Below are 27065 nucleotides of genomic sequence, written 5' to 3' on the forward strand. Positions count from 1 at the left end.
TCTAACCCTAATCTCACGGTCTATAACCAGTGTCACTCCTCTAACCCTAATGCCACGGTCTATAACCAGTGTCACTTCTCTAACCCTAATCTCATGGTCTATAACCAGTGTCACTCCTTTAACCCTAATGCCACGGTCTATAACCAGTGTCACTCCTCTAACCCTAATGCCACGGTCTATAACCAGTGTCAGTCCTCTAACCCTAATCTCACGGTGTATAACCAGTGTCGCTCCTCTAACCCTAATCTCACGGTCTATAACCAGTATCACTCCTCTAACCCTAATCTCACAGTCTATAACCAGTGTCACTCCTCTAACCCTAATCTCACGGTCTATAACCAGTGTCACTCCTCTAACCCTAATGCCACGGTCTATAACCAGTGTCAGTCCTCTAACCCTAATCTCACGGTGTATAACCAGTGTCGCTCCTCTAACCCTAATCTCACGGTGTATAACCAGTGTCACTCCTCTAACCCTAATGTCACGGTCTATAACCAGTGTCACTCCTCTAATCCTAATCTCACAGTCTATAACCAGTGTCACTCCTCTAACCCTAATCTCACGGTCTATAACCAGTGTCACTCCTCTAACCCTAATGCCACGGTGTATAACCAGTGTCGCTCCTCTAACCCTAATCTAACAGTCTATAACCAGTGTCACTCCTCTAACCCTAATCTCACGGTCTATAACCAGTGTCACTCCTCTAACCCTAATGCCACGGTCTATAACCAGTATCACTCCTCTAACCCTAATCTCACAGTCTATAACCAGTGTCACTCCTCTAACCCTAATCTCACGGTCTATAACCAGTGTCACTCCTCTAACCCTAATGCCACGGTCTATAACCAGTGTCACTTCTCTAACCCTAATCTCATGGTCTATAACCAGTGTCACTCCTCTAACCCTAATGCCACGGTCTATAACCAGTATCACTCCTCTAACCCTAATCTCACGGTCTATAACCAGTGTCACTCCTCTAACCCTAATGCCACGGTCTATAACCAGTGTCACTCCTCTAACCCTAATGGCTGACGGCAGTGGATAGGTCACACCCTGCGGCACTGAGTGCGGACAGCTCCAGTGTCGGCTGTGTAAGGACTGTAGAGTCGTCGGGTTTTCCTCCCAAGAAACTCCTCAGACAAATGGTGACATTATGGAATAACAGGATCCAGGTCGACCATGTGCAAATGATGAAACAATGGAAACAACATGGTGAAAACCTCTGGATTTCTTCAGCATTGAGCATGAGCAGCACGTGCAAAACTGCAATCCGTGAGGAGGTGATTAAAGGGGCAATCCGTGAGGAGGTGATTAAAGGGGCAATCCGTGAGGAGGTGATTAAAGGGGCAATCCGTGAGGAGGTGATTAAAGGGGCAATCCGTGAGGAGGTGATTAAAGGGGCTATCCGTGGGGAGTTGATTAAAGGGGCTATCCGTGGGGAGGTGATTAAAGGGGCTATCCGTGGGGAGGTGATTAAAGGGGCTATCCGTGGGGAGGTGATTAAAGGGGCTATCCGTGGGGAGGTGATTAAAGGGGCTATCCGTGGGGAGGTGATTAAAGGGGCTATCCGTGGGGAGGTGATTAAAGGGGCTATCCGTGGGGAGGTGATTAAAGGGGCTATCCGTGGGGAGGTGATTAAAGGGGCTATCCGTGGGGAGGTGATTAAAGTGGCTATCCGTGGGGAGGTGATTAAAGGGGCTATCCGTGGGGAGGTGATTAAAGGGGCTATCCGTGGGGAGGTGATTAAAGGGGCTATCCGTGGGGAGGTGATTAAAGGGGCTATCCGTGGGGAGGTGATTAAAGGGGCTATCCGTGGGGAGGTGATTAAAGGGGCTATCCGTGGGGAGGTGATTAAAGGGGCTATCCGTGGGGAGGTGATTAAAGGGGCTATCCGTGGGGAGGTGATTAAAGGGGCTATCCGTGGGGAGGTGATTAAAGGGGCTATCCGTGGGGAGGTGATTAAAGGGGCTATCCGTGGGGAGGTGATTAAAGGGGCTATCCGTGGGGAGGTGATTAAAGGGGCTATCCGTGGGGAGGTGATTAAAGGGGCTATCCGTGGGGAGGTGATTAAAGGGGCTATCCGTGGGGAGGTGATTAAAGGGGCTATCCGTGAGGAGGTGATTAAAGGGGCTATCCGTGGGGAGGTGATTAAAGGGGCTATCCGTGGGGAGGTGATTAAAGGGGCTATCCGTGGGGAGGTGATTAAAGGGGCTATCCGTGGGGAGGTGATTAAAGGGGCTATCCGTGGGGAGGTGATTAAAGGGGCTATCCGTGGGGAGGTGATTAAAGGGGCTATCTGTGGGGAGGTGATTAAAGGGGCTATCCGTGACATGTTTCCACTACAGAGCTGAGCACTTATCGACAGGTAGCTGCTAGCTTCCTATTCTGCCAATCTCTCCGGCTCCTGATAGCGATTCTCCCACCTCCTGTGACACCACACTGACAGAGCACTTTCTTCTCTTCCGTTCTGCTTTGTAGGGTGACGTCTCTGCTGACGCCATGTTGATTCACAGCCGAATCCCAGCAGTCTGCGCACTGGGTTAGTGTGATTGACACTGCATGAGCTCGAGCATCAGCAGTGCCAGGAACTCTGCAATGGCTGTAATGTCAGGGCCTATGCTGGGAATCCCAGGCACTAGCAGACGTAGCTCACTACACTGCTGATATAATGTAAAGTGCCCTAAAACAGCGCGCCTGGGCAGTCAGGCAGCAGAGACGCCTGTCAATCAAAAAGACGTCGGCCCCAATGACAGAGCAGAGAGGAAAAGAAGGAACTGATCTGTCTATATGACGTTACAGGAGGTTGTACCATCACCGCCAGCAGCGGTCCTGTGACTGCTCCTAGCCGGGGAGAGATCAGTGCACGGCAGAACATTCAGTTAGTAAGTACCTGGAGTAACCACTTAGCCTCACGGTAAAAAAAATTCCTGTGACGATACAGCTTATAATCGTAATCAGCCAGACGATTAGATTTGTTAAGCTAAGAGGAATACACTATTGTGTTTATGTTGACTTGTGAACGTATGTGTATTTCTGTGGCTGGTCAAGAATAACAGTGACTCTGCGTGAAACAATGAATGTTTGCTAAATATGTTGATTAACCTTTGTGTGGACCCTGTGACTTATTGACTCACAAGACAGGAGGACAAACTATGGAAATTCATTAAATGCTCAAACAATGAGACCTGAGTGCTGCCCTTTCCCCCCAACCTGTGACTGATGTCCTTAGCAACATATGTAAATATATATAGAAAAAGGGCTTTTCTATCCTGCTGCAAAGATAATCAAAGAGATGCAAAAGATCAGTCAGACTCATCACACCATCAGTTTGGTAGCATGGCTTTACCCAAAGAGACGCAGATTTGGATTCTACATGATTCTGGCCTAAGGGTATGAGGCCTTGACTGGAAAGATACTGATCTGCTCCATTTACCATCAGAGAGACATGGATACGTTTGGGGAGACCGGGTTGGGACGATGAAGTCACCTGGCCCCATGGATATGTTGTTTGGGGTAGCCAGGTTAGGACCTCCAGTAGCCTGGAACCTATGGAGATATTCGGAGAAGCCAGATTGGGACGAGCCGTTCATCTGGACCCATGGAAACTCTTGGAGAGGTCAGGATGGGACCCTCAGGTCTCATGGCCTTGTACCTCGATGAACTGCTAGCTTCCTAAGCTTGCCACTACCTTCTCTCTGTGGGGCCCGCCAGAAGCGGGGGGGGCCACTGGTTGAGGTAGTCGGCCCTGGAAGTCCTAAAGTCGCAGCTGTTCTATTCCAGGAGGGCCAGCAGAAGGGTGAGAACTTTGTAATGTTGTACCATCTTGGGTATTAGCTGGGACTGTTCTATGTGGTTATTGCCTGTTGTATAGTTGTGGTTATTGCCTGTTGTATAGTTGAATAAAGTATTGAAGCGCTATTTTACCCTCACCCTGTGTTGTCGGAGTAGTATTATGCCCATGGAGGACCCCGGGTCTTCACAATAACTCCTTAAATGATGAATGCATTTGGGCATGTAAATCATCAAGGATCTGCTGCTGGCATCTCCAGTGTAATTGCCGACCAATGATGTCCTATATGAGCTTGATAGGAGACAGGATGGGAAATGCTGCGGCCCATGGTTGCACGTTCCGGCCACAAAAGATGCCCAAGGCAGCACAAGCAACATAGAGTTGTCATGTAAAAAAAAAAAAGTTCTTAGGACACTTTGGAGAAACGGCAATACCACTGGTTCCACCAGCAAGTCAACGTAGCAGTGAGCTGTGAGAGCATCTGGACTGTAGAGTAGTGAGACCATGGTAAGGGGACAATGCCTCCACACCATAATCCCGGGCATGGGACCAGTGGGACATACTCTCATGAAGATCATATCTATAGCTATCCTAATGGACAAGATAAACAAGGAACTTATCACCGAAGACGACAGACCCCCATTCATCTGGAGACCACAAAGGAAAGGTCATGAAGAGGCCCTTCACGAGGGACTAGCTCACCGATCCTACTCCCAGGATCATGGTGTGGGATCCCGTGTGCATGAAACACATTAGGTGGCCGAGTTGCTGGAGGAAATCCATTCTTCAACAATGATAAGGATTATGTTTTTTTCACTTGATAAAGACGCTGGTAAAGCGATGAAACACATTGTGAAAAATGAACTTTTTATCATCAATGTTGAAGAATCGATCTCCTCCAGCAGCGCAGCCACTTAACGTGTTTCTTCCAAACTGGATCCAATATCTCCGGAAGGATTTATCCACCGGCCATGGGGCAGCTGTTATCAGGCTAATCACTAAGCCACAGGGTCCCCTAAATAAATGGCTTTAAAGTCACATTGCTAGTGATTCTTACCTAATGACATGAGCTCATCATCCAGAAGAGAAGCGGATGAGGACACCGGCGGAGTCAGGTCACAGGGCTGAGCGGGAACGGTCGGGTACGATGGAGTCATGTCTAGTCCCGACAGATCGAGCAGCGCAGAACGGCTAGCTGAGAAAGAACAGGCAGGTGACACCAAAATCTGTTATTGTAGAGCAGAGATGTCACACACACACACAGGCCACAATGACAACCTGGGCTAGAGTCAAGGGCCAACCAGTATACAGTGTAATGAGCCCCACATAGTCCTCCATACAGTATAATGGGCCCCACATAGTCCTCCATACAGTATAATGGCCCCACATAGTCCTCCATACAGTATAATGGCCCCACATAGTCCTCCATACAGTATAATGGGCCCCACATAGTCCTCCATACAGTATAATGGGCCCCACATAGTCCTCCATACAGTATAATGGGCCCCACATAGTCCTCCATACAGTATTATGGGCCCCACATAGTCCTCCATACAGTATAATGACCCCACATAGTCCTCCATACAGTATAATGGCCCCACATAGTCCTCCATACAGTATAATGGCCCCACATAGTCCTCCATACAGTATAATGGCCCCACATAGTCCTCCATACAGTATAATGGCCCCACATAGTCCTCCATACAGTATAATGACCCCAGATAGTCCTCCATACAGAATAATGGGCCCCACATAGTCCTCCATACAGTATAATGGCCCCACATAGTCCTCCATACAGTATAATGGCCCCACATAGTCCTCCATACAGTATAATGGCCCCACATAGTCCTCCATACAGTATAATGGCCCCACATAGTCCTCCATACAGTATAATCGCCCCACATAGTCCTCCATACAGAATAATGGCCCCACATAGTCCTCCATACAGTATAATGGCCCCACATAGTCCTCCATACAGTGCAATGTCCCTATATAGTCCTCCATACAGAATAATGGCCCCACATAGTCCTCCGTACAGTGCAATGGCCCCACATAGTCCTCCATACAGTATAATGGGCCCCACATAGTCCTCCATACAGTATAATGGCCCCACATAGTCCTCCATACAGTATAATGGCCCCACATAGTCCTCCATACAGTATAATGGCCCCACATAGTCCTCCATACAGTATAATGACCCCACATAGTCCTCCATACAGTATAATGGCCCCACATAGTCCTCGATACAGTATAATGGCCCCACATAGTCCTCCATACAGTATTATGGGCCCCACATTGTCATCTATACAGTATTATGGGCCCCACATAGTCCTCCATACAGTATAATGGCCCCACATAGTCCTCCATACAGTATAATGGCCCCACATAGTCCTCCATACAGTATAATGGCCCCACATAGTCCTCCATACAGAATAATGGCCCCACATAGTCATCTATACAGTATTATGGGCCCCACATAGTCCTCCATACAGTATAATGGCCCCACATAGTCCTCCATACAGTATAATGGCCCCACATAGACCTCCATACAGTATAATGGCCCCACATAGTCCTCCATACAGTATAATGGCCCCACATAGTCCTCCATACAGTATAATGGCCCCACATAGTCCTCCATACAGTATAATGGCCCCACATAGTCCTCCATACAGTATAATGGCCCCACATAGTCCTCCATACAGAATAATGGCCCCACATAGTCCTCCATACAGTATAATGGGCCCCACATAGTCCTCCATACAGTATAATGGCCCCACATAGTCCTCCATACAGTATAATGGCCCCACATAGTCCTCTATACAGAATAATGGCCCTACATAGTCATCCATACAGTATAATGACCCCACATAGTCTTCCATACAGTATAATGGGCCCCACATAGTCCTCCATACAGTATAATGACCCCACATAGTCCTCCATACAGTATAATGGCCCCACATAGTCCTCCATACAGTATAATGGTCCCACATAGTCCTCCATACAGTATAATGGTCCCACATAGTCCTCCATACAGTATAATGACCCCACATAGTCCTCCATACAGTATAATGGCCACACAAAGTCCTCTATACAGTATAATGGCCACACAGTCCTCCATACAGTATAATGGCCTCACATAGTCCTCCATACAGTATAATGGCCCCACATAGTCCTCTATACAGAATAATGGCCCCACATAGGGGTGGTGGTTCTGGTGTCACGGGCCACAGTATGAGATGTGTGTTGTAGGGGAAATGTTTAGGGCCTACGCGTTGGCTCTCACCTGGCACGCTGCCAGAAGCAGACTCTCCGTTCACCTCTTCTCCTTTCACCAGCTGTCGGTATGTGTTAATGACTTGTGTTAAACTATCATTTGCCTGCAGGATTTCCGCTGGAAGAAAATTGAAGGGAAAGAGTCATCAGACAATATTATATTGCTTAGAGCAGGCTTTTCTGTTCCATGTATTAAAAATAAAAATGAGAAATCTTGGAATTTTCAAACTGAACACTGCAGCTTTTTTAAACTCTGACTTCCTGTTTGAGGAAATTCACACGTATATAAGCAGCAATGAACAACATCTAATGAGCATGCGCAAAGGGGGAAGAGGTGAGCTGTGACATCTCCTATTGTGAATACTGGATCCTGTGTGATCTGCTGTACAGTGCTGCTAACCATTATTGGCAACCCTTTATTTTTTTCATAGACTGTACAATATCTTCAGAAATAAATGGAAAGGTACCAAAGTTATATCCTCAGGATTTCTTAATTAGTGGTCCAAAGTGACACATCAATAAATCATTGTTTTTCAACGTCCATGTTGCAATTTCAAAGAAAAAACAGAATAAACAGCATGTGCAGCAGTAAAGGCCCCCCTAATTAATGCTTGGTTGCTCCCCTAATTAATGCTTGGTTGCCCCCCTAATTAATGCTTGGTTGCCCCCCTAATTAATGCTTGGTTGCCCCCCTAATTAATGCTTGGTTGCACACTCTTTGGCATGGCTGACAGCCTCCACACGTTTCTTGCAGCCATCTATAAGCTTCTTGCTCTTCTCTGGAGTTTTCGCCCACTCTTTGCAGTTTGTTCGAGCTCTTGAATGTTTGCAGGTTCTTTTTCCCAATGGCCGATTTCAGCTCACCCCAAAGATTTTCTATGGGATTGAGGTCAGGACTAGTGTTGAGCATTCCGATACTGAAATATTGGGTATCGGCCGATATTCGCGGTATCGGAGTTCCGATACTTTTAGAATATCGAATACCGGAATCAGAAGTTCCCATAATGCTTGCGCTCTGCAGTGTCTCTGAAGGATGACAAGCTGGATGGCAGCGCTCAGCTTACTGTACTTGTCATTTAGTGTTAAAGGATTTATTAAAAATAATAGTGTTTTCATGCACAGTCTCTTTAAAAAAGCCGGCCGGCAATTCAGCATCTGTACCCGACAATTTACAACAGAAAGAATAGAGCTTCACACATAGATTAGAAAGATAGAAACATGTCAGTCACATATATATGAAGTACAGTGATAGTGTTGATTACTGTACTTGTCATTTAGTGTTAAAATAAAGGATTTATTAAAAAAAAATTGGCGTGGGGGTCCCCGTAAATTTAGTCTCTAGCGGAGGTTAAGCAGACGGCTGGGGCAGATGTTTGAAGCCTGGGAAGGGGTAATACCCACGGAGCTTCCCAGGCTACTAATATCAGCCCCCAGCTGAATACCTAGCCTTTACTAGCTATTAAAATGGGGGACCCCCCCAAAAAAATGACATGGGGTCCCCCCTATTTTAATAGCTAGCAAAGGCTAGGCAGACAGCTGGGTGCTGATATTAATAGCCCAGGAAGGGTGCCATGAATATTGGCCCCCTCCCAGGCTAGAAACACCAGCCGTCAGCCGCCCCAGAAATGGCGCATCCATAGGATGCCCCAATTCTGGCACTTAGCCTCGCTCTTCCCACTGCCCTGTAGCGGTGGCAGTGGGGTAATAGGGTTGGGGTTGATGTCAGCTTATAATGCCAGCTGACATCAAGCCCAGGTTAGTAATGGAGAGGCGTCTATAAGACACCCCCATTACTAGCCCCATAGTCAAAGTTAAAAAAAAACACAAACACCCAGAATAAAGTCCTTTAACTGAAATAAAGACACAATTCTTTATTGTTCTAAATTAAACCATACTTACCGTCACGCACATTCCAGCTGAAGCCAACGATCTCCTGCAATAAAAGAAAAATAATAAACCAACATCATCCTTACCTTTTCATGGTTCCCAGGACTGCTCCAGCTCTGCTACATTCATATGACAGAACGCTGCCATCCAGCTTGCCATGCCACAGACACTGAGAAGCGCAGGAGAATTCTCCCACGCTGTCAGTGACATGTATGAGGTGAGCCGAGTTCATTGGACATGAGCTCACCTCATTCACGTCACTGACAGCGTGGGAAAATTCTCCTGCGCTCAGTGCTTCAGCAGGAGAATTCTCTCACGCTCACCGCATACGCAGGAGAATTTTCCCACGCTGTCAGTGACGTGCATGAGGTGAGCTGAGTTCAATTGACATGACCTCGGCTCATCTTTATGCCGTCACAGACAGACACTGAGGAGCGCAAGCATGCCTGCGCTTCTCAGTGTCTGCGGGATGGCAAGCTGGATGGCAGCTTTCTGCTGCGATCCAGCCTGTCGTGAATGTAGCAGAGCTGGTGCTGTCGTGGGAACCATGGAAAGGTAAGGATGAGGTTGGTTTAATATTTTTCTTTTTTTGCAGGAGATCGTTGGCTTCAGCTGGAATGGGCGTGACGGTAAGTATGGTTTAATTTAGAACAATAAAGAATTGTGTCTTTATTTCAATTAAAGGACTTTATTCTGGGTGTTTGTGTTTCTTTTTTAACTTTGACAATGGGGTTAGTAATGGGGGTGTCTTATAGACGCCTCTCCATTACTAACCTGGGCTTGATGTCAGCTGGCATTATAAGCTGACATCAACCCCAGCCCTATTACCCCACTGCCACCGCTACAGGGCAGTGGGAAGAGCGAGGCTAAGTGCCAGAATTGGTGCATCCTATGGATGTGCCATTTCTGGGGCGTCTGACGGCTGGTGTTTCTAGCCTGGGAGGGGGCCAATATTCATGGCACCCTTCCTGGGCTATTAATACCAGCCCCCAGCTGTCTGCCTAGCCTTTGCTAGCTATTAAAATAGGGGGGACCCCACGTCATTTTTTTGGGGGGGGGTCCCCCATTTTAATAGCTAGTAAAGGCTAGGTATTCAGCTGGGGGCTGATATTAGTAGTCTGGGAAGCTCCGTGGGTATTACCCCTTCCCAGGCTTCAAACATCTGCCCCAGCCGTCTGCTTAACCTCTGCTAGAGACTAAAATTACAGGGAACCCCACGCCAATTTTTTTTAAAATAAATCCTTTATTTTAACACTAAATGACAAGTACAGTAATCAACACTATCACTGTACTTATTATATATGTGACTGACATGTTTCTATCTATCTAATCTATGTGTGATACTCTATTCTTTCTGTTCTAAATTGTCGGGTACCGGTGTATGCCGCTGCTGAATTGCCGGCTTTTCGCATAATACATTCTACATTATTCTTAGTTGTTTTCCTTCATGTAGAATTAACCTACAAGGAAAGAAAGGGTTTATTTTCATTCCGATATTTCTGTCCCATTGACTTGCATTGGTTTCCGGTATCGGAATCGGCGATATCCGATACTTTTTGGGTATCGGTCCGATCCAATCCGATCCAATATTTCCCGATATCGGAAGGTATCGCACAACACTAGTCAGGACTCATTGCTGGCTATTTTAAATAAGTCCATTGTTTCTTTTTCAACCATTCCTGTGTACTTTTGGATGTGTGCTTTAGGTCATTGTCTTGCTGGAGGACCCATGATCTGCGACTCAAACCAAGTTTTCTTACACTGAGCAGGACATTTCAATCTAAAATCTCTTGATAATTCTCTGATTTCATGATTCTTATGATACGGCCAAGCGCTCCAGTACCAGAAGCAGCAAAGCAACCCCACAGCATTATGGATCCTCTACCATGCTTAACTGTTGGTAAGGTGTTCTTTTTCTTATAACCTTCTTTGTGCCGTCTGTAAACAAACTGTTGCTCTGCCAAAAAGCTCTATTTTTATTTCATCAGTCCATAGAACATTTTCTCACAAGGATTGTGGTTTGTCAAGGTACTCTTTGGCAAAGATCAGTTGTTCCTTTTTATGTCTTTTCTTCAGCAATGGTTTCTTCCTTGGCCTTCGCCCATAAAGCGCTCCTTGGTTTAGTGTGCAGCATATGGTACTTGTTGAAACCATAACCCCAGACTGTTCCAAGTTGGCCTTCAGGTCTTTGGATGTTTGCTGTTGTGTTTTTTTCCATCATTCCCACCAACCTTCAAAGACATCTCTTGTCAATTTTCCACTTTCCAGGGAGGTTCTTGGTGGTTCTAGACTTGGCATACTTCTTAATAACATTGCACACTGTTGAAACTGGGATACAAAGGTCATTGGAGATGGCCTTAAACCCTTTGGAAGTCTTGTGTTTGATAATAGCAGCAGTTCTTATGTCCTCAGACAGCTCCTTTGTCTTCACCATTTTGACAAAGGAATAGGGCCTACCATGTGGCTTTTTAAAACACTGAAGTTATCATTCATTGGCTAATTTATGTCACATGGGCACCGAAAATTAATCACAGATGAATCTCTTATGTGATTTACCACAAACAAGTCAAAATGAGTTTCCATACTAAATTAATGTAAAGGGTGCCAATACCAGTGTCACAACAACCTTTAGGTTTTTCTATTTTTTCCTCCCATTGTTTTTTATTTTAAATTATTGTTTATCGTTTGCTCTTTCGTATTTAACACAAGTCTCTATACAAAAAACTGCTTCACTGGTTTCAAGTTAATTATTATAATTTACTGAGATAATGACTTTTGTATTTTCCTTGGTTGTAAGCCATAATCATCAACATTAACAGAAATAAACACGAGAAATAGATCCCTCTGCGTGTAATCACTCTATATAATAGATCCCTCTGCGTGTAATGACTCTATATAATAGATCCCTCTGCGTGTAATGACTCTATATAATAGATCCCTCTGCGTGTAATGACTCTATATAATAGATCCCTCTGCGTGTAATGACTCTATATAATAGATCCCTCTGCGTGTAATGACTCTATATAGTAGATCCCTCTGTGTGTAATGACTCTATATAATAGATCCCTCTGCGTGTAATGACTCTATATAATAGATTCCTCTGCGTGTAATGACTCTATAATAGATCGCTCTGCGTGTAATGACTCTATAATAGATCGCTCTGCATGTAATGACTGTATATAATAGATCCCTCTGTGTGTAATGACTCTATATAATAGATCCCTCTGTGTGTAATGACTTTAGATAATAGATCCCTCTGTGTAATGACCCTATATAATAGATCCCTCTGTGTGTAATGACTCTATATAATAGATCCCTCTGTGTGTAATGACTCTATATAATAGATCCCTCTGTGTGTAATGACTCTATATAATAGATCCCTCTGCGTGTAATGACTCTATATAATAGATCCCTCTGCGTGTAATGACTGTATATAACAGATCCCTCTGCGTGTAATGACTGTATATAATAGATCACTCTGCGTGTAATGACTGTATATAATAGATCACTCTGTGTGTAATGACTGTATATAATAGATCCCTCTTTGTGTAATGACTCTATATAATAGATCACTCTGCGTGTAATGACTCTATATAATAGATCCCTCTGCGTGTAATGACTCTATATAATAGATCCCTCTGCGTGTAATGACTATATATAATAGATCCCTCTGCGTGTAATGACTCTATATAATAGATCCCTCTGCGTGTAATGACTCTATATAATAGATCCCTCTGCGTGTAATGACTCTATAATAGATCCCTCTGCGTGTAATGACTCTATATAATAGATCGCTCTGCGTGTAATGACTCTATATAATAGATCACTCTGCGTGTAATGACTCTATATAATAGATCACTCTGTGTGTAATGACTATATAATAGATCCCTCTGTGTGTAATGACTCTATATAATAGATCCCTCTGTGTGTAATGACTCTATATAATAGATCCCTCTGTGTGTAATGACTCTATATAATAGATCCCTCTGTGTGTAATGACTATATAATAGATCGCTCTGCGTGTAATGACTCTATAATAGATCGCTCTTCGTGTAATGACTCTATATAATAGATCGCTCTTCGTGTAATGACTGTATATAATAGATCCCTCTGTGTGTAATGACTCTATATAATAGATCCCTCTGTGTGTAATGACTCTAGATAATAGATCCCTCTGTGTGTAATGACTCTAGATAATAGATCCCTCTGTGTGTAATGACCCTATATAATAGATCCCTCTGTGTGTAATGACTCTATATAATAGATCCCTCTGTGTGTAATGACTCTATATAATAGATCCCTCTGTGTGTAATGACTCTATATAATAGATCCCTCTGTGTGTAATGACTCTATATAATAGATCCCTCTGTGTGTAATGACTCTATATAATAGATCCCTCTGCGTGTAATGACTGTATATAATAGATCCCTCTGCGTGTAATGACTGTATATAATAGATCACTCTGCGTGTAATGACTGTATATAATAGATCCCTCTGCGTGTAATGACTGTATATAATAGATCCCTCTTTGTGTAATGACTCTATATAATAGATCTCTGCGTGTAATGACTCTATATAATAGATCCCTCTGCGTGTAATGACTCTATATAATAGATCCCTCTGCGTGTAATGACTCTATATAATAGATCCCTCTGCGTGTAATGACTCTATATAATAGATCCCTCTGCGTGTAATGACTCTATATAATAGATCCCTCTGCGTGTAATGACTCTATATAATAGATCCCTCTGCGTGTAATGACTCTATATCATGGATCCCTCTGCGTGTAATGACTCTATATAATAGATCCCTCTGCGTGTAATGACTCTATATAATAGATCCCTCTGCGTGTAATGACTCTATATAATAGATCACTCTGTGTGTAATGACTGTATATAATAGATCCCTCTTTGTGTAATGACTCTATATAATAGATCCCTCTGTGTGTAATGACTATATATAATAGATCCCTCTGCGTGTAATGACTCTATATAATAGATCCCTCTGCGTGTAATGACTCTATATAATAGATCCCTCTGCGTGTAATGACTCTATATCATGGATCCCTCTGCGTGTAATGACTCTATATAATAGATCCCTCTGCGTGTAATGACTCTATATAATAGATCCCTCTGCGTGTAATGACTCTATATAATAGATCCCTCTGCGTGTAATGACTCTATATAATAGATCCCTCTGCGTGTAATGACTCTATATAATAGATCCCTCTGTGTGTAATGACTCTATATAATAGATCCCTCTGTGTGTAATGACTCTATATAATAGATCCCTCTGTGTGTAATGACTCTATATAATAGATCCCTCTGCGTGTAATGACTGTATATAATAGATCCCTCTGCGTGTAATGACTGTATATAATAGATCCCTCTGCGTGTAATGACTGTATATAATAGATCCCTCTGCATGTAATGACTGTATATAATAGATCACTCTGTGTGTAATGACTGTATATAATAGATCCCTCTTTGTGTAATGACTCTATATAATAGATCACTCTGTGTGTAATGACTGTATATAATAGATCCCTCTTTGTGTAATGACTCTATATAATAGATCCCTCTGCGTGTAATGACTATATATAATAGATCCCTCTGTGTGTAATGACTCTATATAATAGATCCCTCTGTGTGTAATGACTCTATATAATAGATCCCTCTGTGTGTAATGACTCTATATAATAGATCCCTCTGTGTGTAATGACTATATAATAGACCCCTCTGCGTGTAATGACTCTATATAATAGATCGCTCTGTTTGTAATGACTCTATATAATAGATCCCTCTCTGTGTAATGACCCTATATAATAGATCCCTCTGTGTGTAATGACTGTATATAATAGATCCCTCTGTGTGTAATGACTCTATATAATAGATCCCTGTGTGTAATGACTATATAATAGATCCCTCTGCGTGTAATGACTCTATATAATAGATCGCTCTGTGTGTAATGACTCTATATAATAGATCCCTCTCTGTGTAATGACCCTATATAATCGATCCCTCTGTGTGTAATGACTCTATATAATAGATCCCTGTCTGTAATGACTCTATATAATAGATCCCTCTGTGTGTAATGACTGTATATAATAGATCCCTCTTTGTGTAATGACTATATAATAGATCCCTCTGTGTGTAATGACTGTATATAATAGATCCCTCTTTGTGTAATGACTCTATATAATAGATCCCTCTTTGTGTAATGACTCTATATAATAGATCCCTCTGCGTGTAATGACTCTATATAATAGATCCCTCTGTGTGTAATGACTCTATATAATAGATCACTCTGTGTGTAATGACTGTATATAATAGATCCCTCTTTGTGTAATGAATCTATATAATAGATCCCTCTGCGTGTAATGACTCTATATAATAGATCACTCTGTGTGTAATGACTGTATATAATAGATCCCTCTTTGTGTAATGAATCTATATAATAGATCCCTCTGCGTGTAATGACTCTATATAATAGATCACTCTGTCTGTAATGACTGTATATAATAGATCACTCTGTGTGTAATGACTGTATATAATAGATCCCTCTTTGTGTAATGACTATATAATATATGACTTTCACTTTTTGTATTGAAGAACTGAAATAAATTAACTTTTTGATGATATTCTAATTTTGTGAGATGCATCTGTATAAATATATATAATATGTCATGGAGATGTGAGGCCCTGCTTCAGGAATGTGGCGCAGATTTACAATCAAGATAAGAGTTTGAAAAAAACGTAAAGATCTGGGATCCTTTGTCTTCTTACTAGAAATTAAGAAGGGAAATTTGCATGAACTGCGTCGATCCAATAGATAGGAAAATCATATTTTCAGAAACGTAATGAAGTGACGAATGCAAAGCATGGTTTCAAGTCGCTGAGCGTTGACCAGAATCCTTTCAATTAAATATGGACCTGAAAGACGAGGCTACAACTGGCATATTTTGTCTCTATGTGAAGATAAAATTCTGATAAAAACATGACGTTGAAATCGAGCCCCTGCGACTCTCCAGAGCAAAGATATAGTCAATGTAGGGAATCTCAGAATTTTCTGAACCTGAACGCATATCCCAAGCACAACCCTGTATGGAGTCATCAAGGGGAGGTGTGTGGATCTAACTTAGGAGCTAATAAAAATCAAATGCAACTTTTTGGCATTGTCAGTACTTGGAGGCACAGTTCACTGTGAGTGCTGTCCGTTTTCCTGGAGTGCCTCCCTCCATAAATCTGAAGCCAGTGCTGTGATGACAGGTTTAGTAACTATCTTTTACTTACCCTTATATTTGATGTAACTGTATAAGCTGTATTGTTTTCTCCCCTTTGTAAAATATTTTGTTTATTTTTCATTAACACTGCCTATCGTTCTGGATTAAATATAAAATGTAATAGTTCTGTTCTTTTTGTTCTGTAAACAGCTCCTTGAAGCCATACGCTACCTGAAACCATGCCTCCAGTTAGTCTGTATATATAAAAAATGACTGGTGGTGGCAGCGAGTAATACTGGGGTAATCGTGGAGTTAGCAGTGACAGTATGAGGGAATATACATATATTCCATGTGTTGGAATCGGAAGTGTATATAACATTTGCTTACTGTTAGTTTTCTGATAACTAGCCTAATAGTGCAAACAGCCTGCGGCCTCCTCCATTAATTGCTGGCCAATCGTATAATTGTCCGGACGGGGGCAGCAGAGAGCTGTTCTCAACGAAAAATCACAGCGAGTAGTTCTGCGTTGCGCACACATACATTCACACATACAATATACAGTGATGGCCAAAACTGTTGGCATCCTTGAAAGTGTTCCAGAAAATGAAGTATTTCTCCCAAAACATTATTGCAATTACACATGTTTTGTTATACACACATTTCTTTCCTTTGTTTGTAATTGAAAAGCACAAAAAACTGAAAAAAGGCAAATTGGACGAATTTCACACAAAACCTCAAACATGGGACGGACAAAATTGTTGGCACCTTTCCAAAATTGTTGGTAAACAACTTTGTTTCCAGCATGTGATGTTCGTTCAAACTCACCTGTGGTAAGTGTGACGAAACAGCTTCTTATCTTAATCAGCCAGATGTCTAGATTTGTTAAGCAAAGAGAAATGCACTATTGGGTTTGTGTTGACTTTTGAATGTATGTGTATTTCTGTGGCTGGTCAAGGAGGACAGAGCAGTATTTGTATAACCCTGAATGTTGTCTTCTCTTGGTTCTGAAACAATGACGTTGTTACTATGCTAATTGCATATTATACTAAAGCCAGCTAGATGATTATTTACAAGAGCCCCTGCTATTCCAACTATGTACATTGATTAAAGGCTCAAACAATGAGACCTGAGCCCTGTGGAATAATACCCTCCCTAACCCTTGCCCTGTGGATGTGTACTTGGAAGAATAAATGTGAACTATTTAAGGAACATCTGCCTCTGTAGAATGCAGATTTGAAACAGAGAATTGAAAGAGACTTTACAAGGAGAATCAAATATCAGACTCTCTTCAGACGATCAGCTTGGTATCATGGCTTTATCCAAAGAGACACAGATTTGGATTCTACATGATTCCAGTCTAAGGGTATATGGCCCTGACTGGAAAGATACGGATCTGCTCCAGTGACCATCAGAGAGCCCATGGATACATTTGGGGAGAACAGGTTGAGACGATGAAGTCACCTGGCCCAATGGATATGTTGTTTGGGGTTGCCAGGTGGAACCCTCCAATCGACTGGAACCCATGAAGACATTCGGAGAAGCCAGATTGGGACCAGACGGTCATCTGGCCCCATGGAAACTCTTGGAGAGGCAAGGGTGGGACCCTCGGGTCTCCTGGCCTTGTACCTCGATGGACTGTCAGTTTCCAAATCTTTCCACTACTCTCTCTCTGTGGGGGCCCGTCAAAAGCGGGGGGCCGCTAGTTGAGGTAGTTGGCCCTGGAAGTCCCAAAGTTGCAGCTGTTCCATCCCAGGTGGGCCAGCGGAAGGGTGAGACTGTGCAATGTTGTACCATCTTGAGTATTTGCTGGGACTTTTCTATGTGTTTATTGTCCATTTTCTGGTTCAATAAAATATTGACGAACTGTTTTACCCCCACCCTGTGTTGTCTAAGTAGTATTACACCCACGGAAGACCCCTGGTCTTCACAGTAAGTAACATGTGTGGGCAATATGAAAATCACACCTGAAACCAGATAAAATGGGGAGGCGTTGCCTCAATCTTTGCATTGTGTGTCTGGGTGTGCCACACTAAGAATGGAGAACAGAAAGAGAAGAAGAAGAGAACTGTCTGAGGATGTGAAAACCAAAACTGTTGAATAATATCCACAATTTCAAGGTTACAAGTCCATATGTAGAGATCTAGATCCTTTGTCCACGGTGCGCAACATAATCACGGGTTTACAACCCATTGCACTGTAGCTAATCTCTCTGGATGTGGACGGCAGAGAACAATGATAAAAGGTTGCAACGCAGGATAGTTCGGATGGTGGATAAGCAGCTCCAAAGAAACCCAAGCTGTCCTGCAGGCTCATGGTGCATTAGTGTCAGCGTGAACTATCTGTCCACATGTGAATAAAATGAAATGCGATGGCAGGAAAGGAAATAAACATGGAGTATAACAAAACATATGCAAGTGCAATCATTTTTTGAAACAATTTCAATGGTGCCAACACTTTTGGCCATGACTGTATATACACACAGGCAAAGATATATCTATATATACCCACATATTTATATACACATGCACATATATATTTATATACATGTTCATAAATATTTATATTCACACATTTATATATACATACACACACATATACAGTGGCATGTAAAAGTTTGGGCACCCTGCATGGTTAGTACCTAGTAGCGCCCCTTTTTGCAAGTATCACAGTCTGCAGACACTTTTTGTAGCCGCCAGACCAGAGTCTTTCAATTCTGGTTTGAGGGATTTTCGTCCATTCTTTATTTGACAACTCTTCCGGTTCTGTGAGATTCCTGGGGCGTCTTGCAGCTCTGCTATTTTGAGGCTAGCCACAGATTGCCAATGATGTTCAGATCAGGGGACTGTGAGGGCCATTGTAAAACCGTCCGCTTGCGCCATTTAAGGTCACCTATTGTGGATTTTGACGTGTGTTTAGGATTATTATCCATTTGTGGAAGCAATCCTCTTTCCACCTTCAGCTTTCTTACAGATGGTTTTAGGTTTGCATCAAGAATTTGTTGACATTTCATTGAATCCATTCTTCCCTCTACCCATGAAATGTTTCCCGTGTCATTGGCTGCAACACAACCCCAAGGCATGATTGATCCACCACCATGCTTAATGGTTGGGAGATGTTTTTTTCCTAACATTCTGTGCCCTTTTTTCCCCATACATACCTTTCATCAATGTGGCCAAACACGTCCATTTTATCCTCATTCTGTATACAGGACTTGGTTCCACAATGCATCAGGCTTGTTTAGATGTTGTTTTGCAGACTTCTGATGCTGAATTTTATGCTGAGGATGCCGAAGAGGTTTTCTTCTGATGACTCTTTCATGAAGGCCATATTTGTGCAGGTGTCTCTGAACAGTAGAGCAATGTACCACAACTCCAGAGTCGGCTAAATCTTTCTGAAGGTCTTTTGCAGTCAAGCGTGGGTTCTGATTTGCTCTCTAACAATGCTATGAGCAGCTCTCAGTGACATTTTTCTTGGTCTTCCAAATCTTATCTTGACCTCCACTGTTTCTCAATTACCTTTTGAACCGAGTTAAGGGCAACTTGAAAACGCTATGCTATCTTCTTATAGCTTCTCCTGCTTTATGGCCTCCACCATTTTCAGAGTGGTCGGCAGCTGCTTAGAAGAACCCATGGATGCTGCTCTTTGGCACAAGGTTAGAGGAGGCTGGGTTTTACAAAGCTAGGAAATTTCCATCACCTGGCCTTTCCTAACGATGACAATGAACAAGCCATAACCTGAACAGGCTAGTTAAGGTCTGAAACCTTGGTCAAAGTTATCTGAGTACACAAATCTCCAAAGGTGCCAAAACTTAACATCGGCCCATTTTCCCTTTTGTAATCTTTAAAATGTTAGAGATGAAAACATTTTTTTTGCCTAAAATACAAAGGAAATGTGTCATCTTTCACTTTAGGCCTTTTAGAGATCATTTCATCTTCAATTTGCTTACCTGTTCACAATAACAGTAACTTTGACCAGGGGTGTCCAAGCTTTTACATGCCACTGTTTATATATTTATACACTACATATATATTTATATGTATATCTATATCGATATATAAGTAGTGCATAAATATGTACATATGTACACACATATAGTTATATACACACACACACACACACATCTATATACAGTGGGTACGGAAAGTATTCAGACCCCTTTAAATTTTTCACTCTGTTTCATTGCAGCCATTTGGTAAATTCTAAAAAGTTCATTTTTTTCTCAGTAAAGTCCACTCTGCCCCATCTTCACTGAAGAAAACAGAAATGTAGAAATTTTTGCAAATTTATTAAAAAAGAAAAACTGAAATCTCACATGGTCATAAGTCTTCAGACCCTTTGCTCAGTATTGAGTAGAAACCCCCTTTTGAGCTAGTGCAGCCATGAGTCTTCTTGGGAATGATGCAACAAGTTGTTCACACCTGGATCTGGGGATCCTCGGCCATTCTTCCTGGCAGATCCTCTCCAGTTCCGTCAGGTTGGATGGTGAACGTTGGTGGACCGCCATTTTCAGGTCTCTCCAGAGATGCTCAATTGGGTTTAGGTCAGGGCTCTGGCCGGGCCAGTCAAGAATGGTCACAGAGTTGTTCTGAAGCCACTCCTTTGTTATTTTAGCTGTGTGCTTAGGGTCACTGTCTTGTTGGAAGGTGAACCTTCGGCCAAGTCTGAGGTCCAGAGCACTCTGGAAGAGGTTTTCATCCAGAATATGTCTGTACTTGGCCGCATTCATGTTTCCTTCAATTGTAACCAGTCGTCCTGTCCCTGCAGCTGAAAAACACCCCCATAGCATGATGCTGCCACCACCATGTTTCACTGTTGGGATTGTATTGGGCAGGTGATGAGCAGTGCCTGGTTTTCTCCACACATACCGCTTAGAATTATCACCAAAAAGTTCTATCTTCGTCTCATCAGACCAGAGAATCTTATTTCTCATAGTCTGGGAGTCCTTCATGTGTTATTGAGCAAACTCTATGCGGGCTTTCATATGTCTTGCACTGAGGAGAGGCTTCTGTCGGGCCACCTTGTCATAAAGGCCCGACTGGCGGAGGGCTGCAGTGATAGTTGACTTTGTGGAACTTTCTCCCATCTCCCTACTGGATCTCTGGAGCTCAGCCACAGTGATCTTGGGGTTCTTCTTTACCTCTCTCACCAAGGCTCTTTTCCCACCATTACTCAGTCTGGCTGGACGGCCAGGTCTAGGAAGACTTCTGGTAGTCCCAAACTTCTTCCATTTAAGAATTATGGAGGCCACTGTGCTCTTAGGAACCTTGGGTAATGCAGAAATTCTTTTGTAACCTTGGCCAGATCTGTGCCTTGCCACAATTCTGTCTCTGAGCTCCTTGGGCAGTTCCTTTGAGCTCATGATTCTCATTTGGTCTGAAATACACTGTGAGCTGTGAGGTCTTATATAGACAGGTGTGCGCCTTTCCAAATCAAGTCCTATCAGTTTAATTAAGCACAGTTGGACTCCAATGAAGGAGTAGAACCATCTCAAGGAGGATCACAGGGAAATGGACAGCATGTGACTTAAATATGAGTGTCTGAGCAAAGGGTCTGAATACTTATGACCATGGGATATTTCAGTTTTTCTTTTTTAATAAAATTGCAAAAATTTCTACATTTCTGTTTTTTTCAGTCAAGATGGGGTGCAAAGTGGACTTTACTGAGAAAAAAAAATGAACTTTTTAGAATTTACCAAATGGCTGCAATGAAACAAAGAGTGAAAAATGTAAAGGGGTCTGAATACTTTCTGTACCCACTGTATACACATATATATTTATCTACACACACAAACATATATATATTTATACACACATATACCGTATCTACACACATATATATTTATATACATACACATATATCTGTATTTATACACACACATATAAATTTATACACAAACATCTACCGTATACTCACACACATATATTTAAACATACACACACATATATATGTATATCTGTATTTATAAACACATATATATTTATACACACACACACACACACACATATATACAGTTGTGCTCAAAAGTTTACATACCCCGGCAGAATTTTTCCTTTCTTGGCCTTGTTTCAGAGAATATGAATGATAACAAAAAAACTTTTTCTCCACTCATGGTTATTGGTTGGGTGAAGCCATTTATTGTCAAACTACTGTGTTTTCTCTTTTTAAATCTTAATGACAACCAAAAACATGCAAATGACCCTGATCAGAAGTTCACATACCCTGGTGATTTTGGCCTGATAACATGCACAGAATTTGACACAAATGGGTTTGAATGGCTACTAAAGGTAACATCCTCACCTGTGACCTGTTTTCTTGTAATCAGTGTGTGTGCATAAAAGCTGAGTGAGTTTCTGGGATCCAGATCGACTCTTGCGTCTTTCATCCAGCCACTGACGTTTCTGGATTGTGAGTAATGGGGAAAGCAATAGAAATGGATCTACGGGAAAAGGTAGTTGAACTGTATAACACAGGAAAGGGATACAAAAAGATATCCAATGAATTGATAATGCCAGTAAGCGGCGTTCAAACTGTGATTAACAAATGGAAAATCAGGGGCTCTGTAAAAAGCAGAAATAACATCAGCTGAAATTCAGGACTCTCTGAAAACTAGCGATGTGGCTGTTTCAAGATTCACAATAAGGAGGCACTTGAAGAAAAATGGGCTGCATGCTCGAGTCGCCAGAAGAAAGACATTACTGCACAAATGCCACAAAGTATCTCGCCTACAATACGCCAAACAGCACAGAGACAAGCCTCAAAACTTCTGGAACAAGGTAATTTGGAATGAAGGGACCAAAATTGAACTTTTTGGCCACAACCATAAACTTTATATTTGAAGGGAGGTCAACCAGGCCTATGAAGAAAAGAACACCATTCCTACAGTAAAGCACGGAGGTGGATCACTGATGTTTTGGGGATGTGTGAGTTACAAAAGGCACAGGAAACTTGGTAAAAGTTGAAGGAAAGATGAATGCACCACGTTATCAGCAAATAATGGAAGCAAATTTGCACTCATCAGCCCGAAAGCTGCACATGGAACGTACTTGGATGTTCCAACATGACAACGATCCAAAACACAAGGCCAAGTCGACCTGTTATTGGTTACAGACAAAGTGAAGGTTCTGGAGTGGCCATCTCAGTCTCCTGACCTTAATATCATTGAGCACTCTGGGGAGATCTCAAGCGCGCAGTTCATGCTAGACAGACCAGGAATTTACAGGAACTGGAGGCTTTTTGCCAAGAAGAATGGGCAGCTTTAATATCTGAGAAAATAAAGAACCTCATCCACAACTACCACAAAAGACTTCAAGCTGTCATTGATGTTAGAGGGGGCAATACACGGTGTCATGAAAACAACACCCACTCTTGGGTCAGACCTTGCAGCTCTCTGGCGCCCCCTTATCCTGCTGGTCAAACACGGTATTGACCAAGGATACGCACGGGTGCAGCTGCTCTAATTTATGTCGACTATTGCGGCACGTGATGTGACAGGACGTATATATACCACCAGTTCCTTCCAGGAACGTATATATACCTCCGACCAGCCACCCTCAAACCACAATATCACATAAATACTGGTATACTGCCACCACCGATCGCTTAACAGGTGGATCGGGTACCTGGTAGGTAACGTGAATTAGCGAGTGAGGAACGTGTTTGCTCGACATAGGACAAGAAGAAAGAAACTGGTAAATAATTAATGATTTACTCCCAAAAGGTGGGCAGTGTTTACAAAATATATACAAGATATTATAAAGGAGACAATTTACATGTATGCATAAACAGTTATTAAAATAAAAGGGATAAGTAATAGCAAAACCTGCTTCACAAGGTGATGGTCTCAGATTCTGTGGGGGGGACGGCTCCCCAGAAATTAGACTTGATTCCTTCACGCAGCGTGTAGTGCATGCGTCTGCGTACCTGGTTGGAATGGCTTGAAAAATGGCCGATCTGGTTTTTAGCAAGCAGCCAAAACTCTGGGGAACACCCCTTATTTACCTTACAAGGGGGCTCGGCTTTGCGAGCCCACCCAGCTGCAGAAGACCTAAAAAATACTTCAGATTCCATATCTTGGTGTGGGGGGGTCCCACATCCAAGAGGGAGACATCATCTTGACCGTCAGCAATATTCATGAAGATAGATATTAAATATGAAACCTCTATGACGCTCAGAAGCTCAGAATCCATTATCTCAATTCCCGGTCATTCCTCAGTTATGCAAGTTATACTATTGTAATGGGAAAAAGGTAAGCATTCAAAAAACGTGGTTCTGATGTTTCTGTCAGACCTGTGCGTGATTAAAATTGGCATAAAACGTTTGTACAATTAAACAATGGGATTTTTTGGAGGGATTTTCCGGTTTGTACCAGCGCTTGCCCTGGACTGAGGTTTTATGGCGAGTCATAAAAATTCCTGGTTTGGGGAAAAGCAAAAGTGAGTTCTATGTCTTCACTTACAAACAGATAGGGGGTGGGTTTTTTTTTTCTTTTTTAAAACATCTCTCATTTTTTAAAACTCGGGCAAAAATACCTTTTGCCTGACACCTCCCCCTTTTTGACTGCGCTATGGAGGTAGGACCTTCTGGTACTCCTCCAAGCGTATGTCTGGAGGCTCCCCTCGCCGGGACAGCCCATCGGCATTGCCATGCTCGCTGCCCCTGCGGTGTTGAACGGTAAAGTCGTACTGCTGGAGGGTGAGGCTCCAGCGTAACAACCTTCCGTTGGCACCTGACATGGTGTGCAGCCAACTCAGGGGGTTGTGGTCAGTCACGACAGTGAAGGGGCGCCCGTACAAGTAAGGCTGTAAGCGGTTGAGGGCCCATACAATGGCCAGGCACTCCTTCTCTATGGTGGAATAGGCCACTTCCCTCGGCAGCAGTTTCCGGCTTAGGTACAACACGGGGTGTTCTTGGTTCCCCGAGTCGACCTGGCTGAGTACAGCACCGAGGCCAAACTCACTGGCGTCGGTCTGTACTAAGAGTGGCCGTGTGCCGTCGACCGCCTTTAGTACAGGAGAGCTGCTCAGGGCAGTCTTCAAAGCCCTAAAGGCCACCTCGCATTCATCCGTCCATTTGACGGAATGGGGTAGGCTCTTCCTGGTGAGGTCTGTCAAGGGCTTCGCAAGGCTACTATAGTCCTGCACAAAGCGTCTATAGTACCCTGCGGTGCCCAAGAAGGACTGCACCTGCTTCTTGGTCCTGGGGGTGGGCCAGGACACGATAGCGTCTACCTTCCCAGGCTCTGGCTTCAGAGTACCCCCACCTACCCGGTGCCCCAGGTAGTGGACCTCGTTCATGCCCATCTGGCACTTTCCCGGCTTGATGGTCAATCCCGCCTGGTGAATGCGCCCGAGCACCTGCTGCAGATGCTCGAGGTGATCCTCCCAGGTGGGACTGAAGATGGCAATGTCATCCAGGTACGCTACTGCGTACCTCTCCAGTCCCTGGAGCAGGTGGTTGACCATTCGCTGGAACGTGGCAGGGGCATTTTTCATGCCGAAGGGCATGACCGTGGATTCATACAATCCGAAGGGGGTGATAAAGGCGGACTTCTCCTGGGCCCCGGGGCTCAAGGGAATCTGCTAATATCCCCGACTCAAATCCATAATGGAGAGATAGCTCGCGCTGGCTAACCGCTCCAGCAGCTCCTCAATGCGTGGCATTGGTTGTGCGTCAGAGGCGGTGATAGCGTTGAGCCCCCTGTAGTCCACACAGAACCGGGTGGTCCGGTCCTTCTTAGGCACCAGGACTACAGGTGAGGCCCACGCGCTCTTGGACCGCTTAATCACCCCCAACTGCAGCATCTCCTCGACCTCCTGGCGCATGACATGCTGCACCTCGTCGGAGATTCGATAGGCTGTCCGCCGGAGTGGGGCATGATTCCCGGTGTCCACTTCATGGACCGCCACTTCAGTCCTGCCAGGCAGGTTGGTGAACACTGCTTGGAAGGGTTTCAGCACTGCTTGCATCTGAGACCTCTGGTCTGCGGATAGCAAGTCGCTTAGCTCTACATCCTCTAGGGACCCGCTGGCCTTCGCTTGGGCGAGCATGTCCAAGAGGGGGTCATCCTCCCCATCCTCGGGCAGGCTGCAGACCGGTAGGACGCAGGTTCCACATTCTTGATGAGCCTTCATCATATTAACGTGAAACGCCTTCCGCCTACCCCGCTCGTGGTCAAGTGTGATCACGTAGGTGACCGGGTTGAGCTGTTGGTGAATGACGTACGGGCCTTCCCAGGCCGCCTGAAGCTTGTCCTTTGGTACGGGGACCAGCACCCACACCTTCTGACCCACCTGGTAGGTCCGTTCTCGGGCGTTCTGGTCGTACCAATGCTTCTGGTCAGCCTGGGCTTGCGCCATGTTGTCATGCACCAACTGCGTCAAGGTCTGCATCTTGTCACGGAAGCGCATGACTTACTCCACGATGGACACTCCTGGGGAGCTCGGCTCTTCTTCCCAGAATTCCCTTATCAACCCAAGGGGTCCTCGGACACGCCTGCCATACAGGAGCTCAAAGGGGGAGAACCCCGTTGAGGCCTGTGGAACCTCTCTGTAAGCAAATAGCAGGTGTGGGAGGTAACGCTCCCAGTCGCGACCCTGGGTCTCAACCAGCATTTTTAACATCTGTTTGAGGGTACCGTTGAATCGCTCACACAAACCATTGGTCTGTGGGTGATACGCACTCGATACCAAATGCTGCACCTACATTTTCTTACATAGGGCCTCCATTAAGCGTGACATGAACTGAGTCCCCTGGTCGGTAAGCATCTCCCTGGGAAATCCTACTCGCGAAAAGATGGCCAAGAGGGCGTCCGCCACCTTATCCGCCCTAACTGAGGACAGGGCTACCGCCTCCGGATACCGGGTAGCATAGTCTACCACGGTAAGGATGAATCGT

At 43.9% G+C, this 27065-nt stretch overlaps 1 protein-coding gene across 3 annotated transcripts in view; it reads right to left on the bottom strand.

The window, feature by feature from the left end:
• GGA1 (golgi associated, gamma adaptin ear containing, ARF binding protein 1) overlaps positions 1–27065 on the bottom strand; it is a 146405-nt gene that overhangs the window by 32092 nt on the left and 87248 nt on the right. For all 3 annotated transcript variants that reach the window (XM_073645220.1, XM_073645221.1, XM_073645222.1), the window contains exons 10-11: positions 7074–7181; positions 4848–4985 (exon numbers count right to left, since the gene is read on the bottom strand). In XM_073645220.1, the coding sequence (XP_073501321.1) occupies positions 4848–4985; positions 7074–7181 (246 nt within the window). The remainder of the gene's footprint in view (positions 1–4847; positions 4986–7073; positions 7182–27065) is intronic.

Source organism: Phyllobates terribilis, unplaced genomic scaffold (genome assembly GCF_046119375.1).
Source record: "Phyllobates terribilis strain yellow unplaced genomic scaffold, ASM4611937v1 Scaffold_8__6_contigs__length_399053987, whole genome shotgun sequence".
Classification (NCBI taxonomy): domain Eukaryota; kingdom Metazoa; phylum Chordata; class Amphibia; order Anura; family Dendrobatidae; genus Phyllobates; species Phyllobates terribilis.